Source organism: Erinaceus europaeus, chromosome X (assembly GCF_950295315.1).
Source record: "Erinaceus europaeus chromosome X, mEriEur2.1, whole genome shotgun sequence".
NCBI lineage: Eukaryota > Metazoa > Chordata > Mammalia > Eulipotyphla > Erinaceidae > Erinaceus > Erinaceus europaeus.
The window spans coordinates 112,064,677-112,076,141 of NC_080185.1; the positions used below are offsets into that span (position 1 = coordinate 112,064,677).

Below are 11,465 nucleotides of genomic sequence, written 5' to 3' on the forward strand. Positions count from 1 at the left end.
CATAATACACTTGTCACACCATCAATTACTCATCTACTTCATAAAAAAACAAACTGAATTATAGCCAATTCTTCATTAGCTGCTTGGAGGCTTATTCACTTATTATTTCTAGACTGGTTTCTCCTACAACAAAGCAAACCTATAAGCTATGCCTGCTCCCTCTTCACTAGCTGATGTTGTCTTGCAAGTAGATGATGATTTTATTAACTCTTCAACCAACAATAATCAAGAGAAAAATCTCCTGTCCAACCTCCTTCAGAAATTAGCAAAGCAAACATACAATATATTCTACATGTACACTGGAAGTGATCATTAATTGATTCTTGTTTGCATTAGGAGACTCACCACCCTCACCCCCATTCTTAGGTCTTGAGACTGCAGAGACTTAAATGCTGAGCCACTTGTTGGGCAAGCGCAGAGGGTGGCAAATTCTCCAATCACACAGGGTGCCACAGATCAGAGAACCAGCACACCACAAACAGTAGCATGAATAGAGCAGAGAATCTAGGCACAATTAAAGCAACAAATAGAAAAGATGCGCCACCACTGCAGCTATTCCCTGTGACAACAAGCCACTGACTTCCACATGAGAATTTGGTGGGGGGCAAAGAACCCAGATACCTTGCTATAAATTCACATCTCTCCAGAATTCTGCCTTGTCAAATGGGCAGTGGAAGACTAAATCCACCTGAAAAGTTAAGACCCTAGGGAAAAAATGCTTGAATACAGGAGTTGTGAGAGGCTGACTGGATTTCTGCTTCGCCTAAAAAACTTGTAATAATTACATGATTAGGCTTGGTTTTTACCTCCTGTTCAATCTGCTCCATGGGAGTCACTGGCAAATATTAATTTGGCCTTTCACCCACTATTTGGTAACAGAACACTACTGCCCTATCAAATCAAATTTCTGGCAACCCAAATACAAACTAGTCCAGTTAATATTACTGCACTGACCAATTTTCTTTTTCTGGGGTATGGAGAAAGGGTTGGAAAGACTGTTTTTGTTGATTAAAGCCTATTAAACATACTTTGTCTCTTATTTAAGCAACTCACATACTATCAAAAAGACACTAGGAAACTACCTTTAAAAATCATGTTGAGGGAGTCAGGCTGTAGCGCAGCGGGTTAAGCGCAGGTGGCGCAAAGCACAAGGACCGGCATAAGGATCCCGGTTTGAACCCCGGCTCCCCACCTGCAGGGGAGTCGCTTCACAGGCGGTGAAGCAGGTCTGCAGGTGTCTATCTTTCTCTCCTCCTCTCTGTCTTCCCCTCCTCTCTCTATTTCTCTCTGTCCTATCCAACAACGACAGCAACAATAATAACTACAACAATAAAACAACAAGGGCAACAAAAGGGAATAAATAAATAAAATAAATATTAAAAAATTTAAAAAAAAATCATGTTGAGTAAAAGGTCATTTTGACTCTACCTTTAAAAAATACTGCTACTGCTCAGCATGAGCTCTTACAGCCATACAATTCCATACAATTAACATCGGTGTTTACAGGAAAATCAGCCATACTGTGTTAACATCTGAAATATCCCACCAAACTCCTTCAGAGAAGTACCTATGTTGAAAATGCTTTCCTCCTGCTTTACTATAGTCTTTGTAACAGCTCTTTATGATCTGGCTAACTCACTTAACTTGAATGAATGATGGGAAACAAACAAACAAAAAATAACCTCCTGTGGTTTAATTGCCCAGTGCAGTATTGGCAATGTTTACACATGCATAGCCTGAAGCCAGACTACCTGGGTTTAAAGCAACACTCTACCACTGTGACCCCAGATGTCTTTCCTAAGAATGTGAGTGGCTGGAGAGATCTAGTAGAGGCATGGACTTAGATGAGTAAAACAATGAGATGCTGTTAATCGTGGTAACTAACTTTATATGGTGTTGGGATATGATGGTATTTGTAAAGATACTTATAACGTTAATTTAAAAAGGTACATCTATTCATTATGCTGTATTATTATTTCCAGTGTTAATTACTCACTGTCCTGTGAAAACCCTGAGGCAGTTAAGATATTCAAGGGCCACTAGAAGGTGAAGCTAAGACAATGTGTTTTACCTGCAGTTCTGTTTTATCTGCAGTTCTGTGTTCTACCAGCAGTTCTGTGCTCTATCTTATCTAGTAGAGAAGATAAGAGGCCAAAAATGTATCACAGTCCCACTTGCAGCAGGACACAGAAGCAAAGCTCAAGTCCTCACTGCTGCTTCCCCGGGAAATGATACTAGGAGTAACAATCTTCCCCAAGTAGTAGTACTTAGCTAGATCTGAACCTTGTAAAGGCATCCCAAAGTTCCCTATACACCACCAGAGGATCCACCAGAGATGCAGTGAGTGAGCTTAGTAAGGAAGAAAATACAAAGCTGCTTTGCCTTGAGAACTTCTAAAGCACTGGAAAAGTGCCTTGCAGGAACTGTAAGAGTCCTGCAGTCTCCATAATCAGTAAGTCTACCTCATGCCCATGTGTGACAATATTATTATTCTTTTGTTAGCTCTGGCTTTTGGTGGTATGAGGATTGTTGATAATAAAAAACTACCCCAACATGTTTGAGTATGTGCATATTTCTAATCAGCAACAAAAGTGACCTGAAGACTACCTACAGGCCTTGACTTGATGAAATACATGGGGGAAAACAGAAAATGGATACTTACTTCGTATTTATATTTCTCACCAGCTTTAGCCTTTCTCAGTCTTTCTAGAGCTTCTTGGCGTCCTTTCTTTGATTTCTTTTCTCGCCGAGATCGAGAAGCTGTAAGATTCCCTGAATCTGACACAGCTAAGAAAAAGTCAAATTTACATGAGATGTTAAAAACTGTCAGGTATCTTCCCACAAACAATTTCTAGCCAACAGTAATACACAGTTTTAATGCTATACAAGTGGCATTTGATAATGTAAATAATTTGGGAAGCTCATGACTGAAAACAAAAAGCTATGTGAAGTCCAGTGAGCTATGAATTTTAAAATGAGTACTGATTTCTGTTCTATTAGTCAACATTTGAAAAGCTTTAAAGAGCACCAGCTCTTTGCAAGGTACCAGAGACTTTAAGAGACAAAGATCAGGGGGCTAGGCGATAGCGCACCGGGTTAAGCACACATAGTGCAAAGCACAAGGATCCCGGTTCGAGCCCCCAGCTCCCCACCTGCAGGGGGTCACTTCACAAGTGGTAAAGCAAGTCTGCAGGTGTCTATCTTTCTCTCACTCTCTGTCTTCCCCTCCTCTCTCAATTTCTCTCTCTGTCCTATCCAACAACAGCAGCAGCAGCAGCAGCAACAACAACAACAATGGAAACAAGATGGCCTCCAGGAGCAGTGGATTCATAGTACAGGCACCCAGCACCAGAAATAACCCTGGAGGCAAAAAAATAAAATAAAACAAAATAAATATAGGAAAAGAAGAGACAAAGATCACTTGGTAGAAAGAAAGAGATAGAGAGAGAGAGAGAGAGAGAGAGAGAAAGAAAGAAAGAAAGAAAGAAAGAAAGAAAGAAAGAAAGAAAGAAAGAATAGAAAAGCCATAGGGCAAGGGGTAGATAGCATAATGGTTATACATACAAAGAGACTCATGCCTGAGGCCCCAAAGTCATAGGTCCAATACCCCACACCACCAAGCGAGACAGAGAGAAATATCAGAAAGACATGATCCTGGGGCCAGGTGGTGACACTCTCAGCAGAATGCACACTTTACCATGTGCAAGGAAGGGCCCATGTTCAAGCCCCAGACTCAACCTATGGCAGAGAAGCTGCACAATTGGTAAAGCAGTGCTGCAGGTGTCTTTCTTTCTCCCTCTTTGTCTTCCCCTCCCTCTCAATTTTTCTGTCCTATCAAATAAAAGGAAAAAAAAGGGAAAAAATGGTCACTAGCAGCTGTGGTTTCTTTGTGCAGGCACTGAGCCCCAACAACAACCTTGATGGCAATGGCAATAAAAAAATTACTGGGGGGGGGAGTTCAGGCGGTAGCACAACGGATTAAACACACATGGCACCAAGCACAAGGACCAGCGTAAGGATCCCAGTTCGATAACCCCGGAGGCCAAAAAAAAAATTACTTAGGGTGGGGATAGATAGCATAATAGTTATGAAAAGAAACTCTCATGCCTGAGACTCCAAAATCCCAGGTTCAGTCCTCAGAACTTTCATAAACCAGAGCTCAGCAGTGCTCCAGTTAAAAATAAATAATTAATTGAATTACATAATTCTATATAAAAAGACAATGATCAGGACCTGGTGTCAGTGCACTTAGTACAGCAGACATATTACTATGCACAAGGACCCCAGTTTAAAGCTCCTGGTCCCCATCTACAGGGGGAACCTTCACAGGTGGTGAAGCAGCATTGCAGGTGTCTCTCTCTCCAACTCTATCTCTCCGTCCCCATTCAATTTCTCTCAGTCTCTATCCAGTAAGTAAATAAATTAAATATTCTTAAAAATATATGATCTATGTATTCTTACAACCTCATAGGGAAAAAGTTAACAACTGAAACTCTTAAAGCAATCTTTAGAAGTAAGACAACTCTTTGTGGTCCGGGAGGTGGCGCAGTGGATAAAGCATTGGACTCTCAACCATGAGGTCCTGAGTTCAATCCCCAGCAGCACATGTACCAGAATGATGTCTGGTTCTTTCTTTCCTCCTATCTCTCTCATGAATAAATAATTTTTAAAAAAGAAGTAAAACAACTCCTAATAGAGGTTCAGGTAATTAATTCCACCACTAAAGTCAATGCCTCACCCAGATAGTTGACATTTTAGGATAAAAATTTTAAAAATTACAAAGATTTTGCTGGGCAAGAGAAATGCTAAGTGATAGAGTACAAGACTTACATACAATAAATTCCAGGTTTAATCTCTGCATCATATATGTTATGGCTGAACAGTATGCTCTGGTCTCTGCCTCTCTCTCTGTCATAAAAATAAAATTTTAAATGTGTTTTTGCCAGAGTGGGGGAGAAAGCATAATGGTTATACAAACATACTCTAATACCGGAGGCTCTGAGATTCCAGATTCAATCCCCCACACCACTACTATATGCCAGAGGTAAGCAGTGCTCTGGTATAAGAAAAAAATCCTGTTTAAAAGAAAAAAGTATTTTGCCAAAAATGATCAAAGGACCTCAGTGCTCATTCAACATTTGAACTATTCTTGCTTTTGTTCATTATAAATTGACCACCCAACATACATACTAAAATATTTCATTAAATAATTTCACATATTAAGACATTCATATACTAATCAATGAATAATCAAGTCAAGAGAAACAGTGCAATGCAAATTATAAACTGAGGCTCAGCACAAGTGTCATCTATGTCTGCGAAACTGAGTAATTTATTGTATTTGGTGCTAATTATTTTATTAAAAGGAGTAGACACAGAAAAGGAGACATATTGATAAGTATCCTGAAAGCTCCAACCCCACTTGAATGTTCATAACAACATTAAGCTGTTTGACTGAAATAGAAGATGCAATTTCAAGAACATGTACCAAATGCTGGCAATAAATTGTTAAAAACTGTATCTTAAAGGTGAAGCACAATTAGAGACAATATTTTTTCCCTAGCTTTCTAGATATAGAATCTCTCTTTATAACATCTCAGTCTATTGTCTGATTTTCACTTGACTTTTAAATCCATTTCAAAAAGGCATTAAGCAAAAATTAAGAAATACAAGTACTTAATGATGACAGTCACAAATTTGGGGGTGTCACTCAAATAATTTCAAAAAACTGAGACCAGATATAAAAAGTTTTCAATTATTGAACATGACCACTAAAAATGAAAACTAGCTGCAGTGTATTCACTTGACTCCTTCAGATAATACTAATTTTACAGCTCTTCTGAAGGACTCCACCCACAGGTAACAAAGTTGGAGATACAACTACAAATACAATTACAAATAAGAGTTGCCTTTCCTCAAGGGGACTGCACTCAAAAAAAGCAAAAGGACCGGAAGCTCCCACCACCACCACATAAACACAGTCCTTTTTGTAAGAGGTAAGGACAGAATACTGAGGAAACATAAGAAAGAGAGCAGTTAATTTTGCCTGGCAAACAGGGCGGGTTTCACAGAGGAGGTTTCCAACAAAGATGCAGAAAGAAAAGCAGAATGTGACCGTCAGAGCGCATAAGAGTAGCACAAGCAGTGAAAAAAGGGACGAGTCAAATTACAAAGGAATGAACATACAAGGTGTTTTCAGAAACAGAAAGTCAGTATGAAAAGTAAGTCAGATATGGAAGCAGAGGGTGGATGAGAGAGCAGGGAGAAGACTAGAGAAAAGAAAAATATATCTGGTCCTGCCACTTACTAGGTGACCTGAGACCACTCTGAGCTGCAGTGGCCAGTTGTCTTTTTTTTTTTTTTTTTTAACTATCCAGTATCTAAACCTATTTGTGAAATGAGCCCCTTGTACATGGAGCCCAGGTCCCACTGCAGGAGCTGAAAAGGTAGATGCTCTTACCAGATGCCCTGGCAGTTAGGACACGGGCATATAAAATAGGTTCTACCAACTAGGAACATTTGGCTTGGCCTTAAAAGCAGAATCTAGTATAACAAGGAAAAGAGGTGGGCTAAAGAAAGAGTCAATAGATTAATTAACTAATTAATTAATTAAAGAGTCCAAAAATCCTAACAGCTGCAGGAGGATTGAGCACCTAGTGTCATAAGGTCCTCCTTGCCGGAATGACTTTGTGCCATGATTTACACTTTTCTGGCTGGCTAAGCAGGACCCAGAATGGCTCTCCAGTCCTGGCATTTCTGTGAACACAATGCCCTTCTAGTAAATTTCCTTTCTGTTTAAATCAATGAGAGGTGGTTCCTGTGGCTTACACCTAAGGAATCTAACTAATATATAGCATCAAGGTCCTCATCTGTGAAAGGGGGAATTTATGTATGCTTCATAAAGTTGCTGTGAATTCTGATGAAGATACTTGGTTTATTCTGCATTCAGCAATGCAAGAAAAACCTCAGTGTGTGTGTGTGTGTGTGAGAGAGAGAGAGAGAGAGAGAGAGAATATGCAGAGTACTCTCATGCACATAACACCCCACCAAGCAGTACTAGCTTCTAGAAGGTAAAATAGTTTTCTCAGGGAAACCTTGATAAATAAAATTAGCTGTTTACCATCTCAACTCCATAAAGACAAAACCCTCTCCACCCTACCAATCATGGCATCATCAAAGTCTGGCAGAATGCCTATGCCAAGTAAGGTATTTGCTGAATGAACAAATGAATGAAGCCCTGTATCTGCTTTTTCAATCACTACACTATCTTTGATGTCTTTTCACATATAATAACAGATATATAAAGACCTTCCAACTTCCCACTACCATTATCAAGGCATCCAGCTTTCTAATATGGGGGGGGGGGGACAGGGAATGGCCTAGATATCCCTTTTTGCAATGTGTCTCCAATGCTTCCTAATTTAGCCAATTAGCATGAAAAAGAAAGAAAGAAAGAAAGAAGAAAGGAAAGAAAGAAAGACAGAGAGAGAGAGAGAGAAAGAAAGAGCTTTTACAGAAGCCAGACCTTCCACCTTCTGTGCAGAATGACACAATGACCCTGGGTCCATACTCCCAGAGTGATAAAGAATAGGAAAGCTATCAAGGGAGGGGATGAGACAGCATTCTGGTGGTGGGAATTGTGTGGAAGTGTATCCCTCTTATCCTATGGTCTTGTCAATGTTTACATTTTATAAATAAATAAATAAATAATAAAAAAAAACCTTCGGGAGTCAGGCAGTAGTGCAGCGGGTTAAGCGCAGGTGGCACAAATGCAGGTGTCTATCTTTCTTTCCCCTCTCTGTCTTCCCCTCCTCTCTCCATTTCTCTTTGTCCTATCCAACAACAACAACAACAATAACAACTACTACAATAAAACAACAAGGGCAACAAAAGGGAATAAATAAACATTAAAAACATTTTTTAAAAAACAGCTTCAAAGTTAAAATTTGTTTCAAATGACCATCTGGAGTATCTCCACCCTTCCCCAATAGACACTAGCCTGCAGTACTGTCTCAAGTAACAATCTTCAAGTCTGTCTATAGGAGAAATTCCAGTCACAAGTTACCAGCAGCTACTTAATCAGCACCATGACTTAAGAGGCGTCTCAAGATTGCACAGTATCCTCCCAAGAATGATTTCTTGATGTTCACCGATGACGTGCACTTTTTAGGGTGAAGAAAAGGCTTTAGTGGCAAATCACTGATGGGGGCTAAAAAGACTGTTCACGTACTCACATGCCACAAGCCATTTGTAATCCAGGCGAGCAGCCTCTCCAAAATAAATTGTCTTTAAAAATGAAAGGCCAGAAGAACAAATTGAAACCTGTGATTCACAACTAGGTGAATGCAAAGGAAGTTGATTAGGAAGCAAGTTCTCGTTAATGGTGATGAATTTGAGTGACAGGAGATTGAGACTTAAGGTAAGAGAGTGAAGCATCTGATTTTAAGTTAGAAGTTCACTGAAGTTAAGTCACACTTTAGTGGAATGCCGTTCAGAAATCAGAAATCAGACAAACCCATTTGCATTTTTGTATCCTACTTTTGGAAATAAAATATTACCACTGAAAACCGAGTGATATATGGGGCATCTGAAATGCTGAGCTGGTGCATTAAAAAAAGAAAGAAGACACTTTACATGCGTTGACTGGATTGTGAACACTATTTCTATGCAGCACTTGAAAAACTGCCCAAAGAATTGGAAAGAAAAAAATTCTTAATGCATAAAGCAGCAACTAGATACAATTTTGTATCTGTATCTAGTGACAGCACTTTGCAGCTTTCTTTCCTGCTTAGTTACAATGTTTAACAGTCTTCCTCCGAGTTTCTATAAGGGAAGGGCGCATATTCTGGTTATCAAGCGGATACAGTAGAGCTGGAGCAGTGAAGTACTTCAGGCGACAACGTGCCCACCGGGGTCAGTCTCCATGAAGTGTGCCCAGCACGTGGGACTAGACTCACCTCAAGAAATAAAAAGACAACCTGGTGCGGACACCCGCAGAGACAGAGGAGAGGTGATATCCCAAACAAAAAGCCCAGCTCCAGAGTTGCTGGGGGGTGGGGTGGGGTCCAGGAGTTCACGCCCTGCAAGGAAGCCCCTTCTCACGTCCAGCCGGACACAACCGAGGTCCGTGCCCAAAGGGTCCGGCGGAGTGACCCGCGTGAGGGGTTACCTCGGGGGGGCAAAATGGCAAGACACCCGCCAACCCCCAAAGCCCGCAAACATGCCACGGTCCTCGCGCTCCCGACTGGGGCACCCCAGACACTAGGTCATCCCTCACCGCTCTCCCCCAGCTCGCAGCCATCACCGTGGACAGGCGCCATGGTCCCGAAGTCTCCCGATTCCGCGCCAAGCAGCCCGAAACTGGCGCGGGGGCCGAGACAGGCGCCAGTCGGAAAGCCAATCAGAGGCTCAGCAGGCTGCGGACTTCCGCCCGGAAGGCAACTGACGTGCCGCGCCGCGCTGCGCTCCGCCCCCGGCCTTGTACGCGGGCGCTATTTGGCGGCTGGTCCTGACCCCTCAGGGCAAGGCTTGAACTGAGGGGAGGCTGAGGAGAATAAGAAAAAATAAGCGGTCGGGCACTGGAAATGAGCGGCCTGGAGATTTGCTGCGCAGGCGCACCCAAACTGATGGAGAAAAGATCTAGGCCCATTGAAGTAGGGGCTCTCTGGTTCTGAGAGTCGATTTTCCGGGAAAAGAGGCTCGGGCGGGCAGTTCTGTGAGAGTGGTTAGGTCAATTTCCTTGAAATCTGGGAAAGCGACTGCCTCCTGCCGCGCACTCTGAATTTTGCCTGGTACTTAGTGTCCCAAAGCGTGGACACAGTTGCTGTGCGATTTATTTATATGTATGTATGCCACAGCTTAATGGTGCGTACATCATCTTAGCCAATGACCCAAAGCAGTGTTATTTTATTTATTGGGGAATTACGGTGTTACATTCGACAGTAAATACAATACTTTGTACATACATAACATTTCTCAGTTTTCCATGTAACAATACAACCCCCACTAGGTCCTCAGTCATCCTTTTCCAGGACCTGTACTCTCCCCCCCACCCACCCACCTCAGAATCTTTTGCTTTGGTGCAGCACACCAACTCCAGTCCAGGTTCTGCTTAGTGTTTTATCTTCTGATCTTGCTTTTCAACTTCTGCCTGTGAGTGAGATCATCTCATATTCAGCCTTCTGTTTCTAACTTACATCCCTTAGCATGATTTCTTCAAGCTCCATCCAAGATGGGATGAAAACAGTGAAATCACCATTTTTAATAGCTGAGTAGTATTCCATTGTGTATATAGACCACAACTTACTCAGCCACTCATCTATTGTTGGACACCTGGGTTGCTTCCAGGTTTTGGCTATTACAAATTGTGCTGCTATGAACATAGGTATACACAAATCTTTTTGGATGGGTGTGTTTTGATTTTCACAAAAACACAGATCATTGCTAAAACATTACCCAGAAGTTTGGAAGTGACCCACATGCAAGCAAGAGGCCCTGAACCTAAGGTTTCACCAACTTCATTGTAAATCTGCCTCTACTGTATCACCACACAAAACAAGCAATTTCTCTTTCCTGTCCAACAGAGGACCAGTTTTGTACTTGTTTGCAAATTGCAGCCTTAACTCTGAAGTCCCATGCTCAGTTCCACACACCGCTATTAGCCAAAGCTGATCAGTGCTCTCCAAAAAAAAAAAAAAAAAAAAGGCAGGCTTAAATAAAAACTTACTGCTGGGGGCCAGGTGCTAACACGCCGGTTTAAATGCACATAGCGTGAGGGGAAAGGGCTGGCTCAAGGATCCAGGTTCGAGCCCCCGGCTCCCCACCTGCAGGGGGGGGTCACTTCACAAGTGGTGAAGCAGGTCTACAGGTGTCTTTCTCTGCCCCTCCTCTCTCAGTTTCTCTCTGTCCTATCCAACACAACAGCAATGGGGAAAAAGATGGCTGCCAGGAGTAGTGTATTCATAGTGCAGGTACTGAGACCCAGCTATAACCCTGGAGACAAAAAAAATAAAAAAGAAAACTTATTACTGATAGGGGCTGGTGGTAGTGCACTCAGTTAAACAAACACATATCACCATGCACAAGGAGCTGGGTCTCTAATCAGCTCACCATCTGTAGGGAGGAAGTTTCATGTGCTGTGAAGCAAGTATACAGGTCTCTCTCTCTCTCTCCCTCTTTCTCCTCTTCCCTCTCAATTTCTCTCTGTCCTATCAAATAAAAATAAAGGAAAAAGGAAAAAAATGGCTGCCAGGAGCCAAAGATTCATAGTGCTGGCACCAAGCCCCAGCAATAACCCTGGTAGCAATTAAAAAAAGACTTCCTTTTAAAAAGAAAAACTCAATACTGGTAGGGGTAGATAGCATAATGGTTATGCAAAAAGACTCATGCCTGAGGCTCCAAAGTCCCAGATTCAATCCGCAGCACCACCATAAACCAGAGCTGAGCAGTGCTCTAGTAAAAAACAA

At 41.9% G+C, this 11,465-nt stretch overlaps 1 protein-coding gene across 2 annotated transcripts in view; it reads right to left on the reverse strand.

Moving 5' to 3' along the window:
* Window positions 1–9,394, reverse strand: part of POLA1 (DNA polymerase alpha 1, catalytic subunit) — a 323,415-nt gene extending 314,021 nt beyond the window's left edge. For both annotated transcript variants that reach the window (XM_060182802.1, XM_060182803.1), the window contains exons 1-2: window positions 9,278–9,394; window positions 2,663–2,787 (exon numbers count right to left, since the gene is read on the reverse strand). In XM_060182802.1, coding sequence (XP_060038785.1) covers window positions 2,663–2,787; window positions 9,278–9,320 — 168 coding nt within the window. In that variant the 5' untranslated portion in view covers window positions 9,321–9,394. The remainder of the gene's footprint in view (window positions 1–2,662; window positions 2,788–9,277) is intronic.
* Between the last annotated feature and the right edge of the window lie 2,071 nt (window positions 9,395–11,465).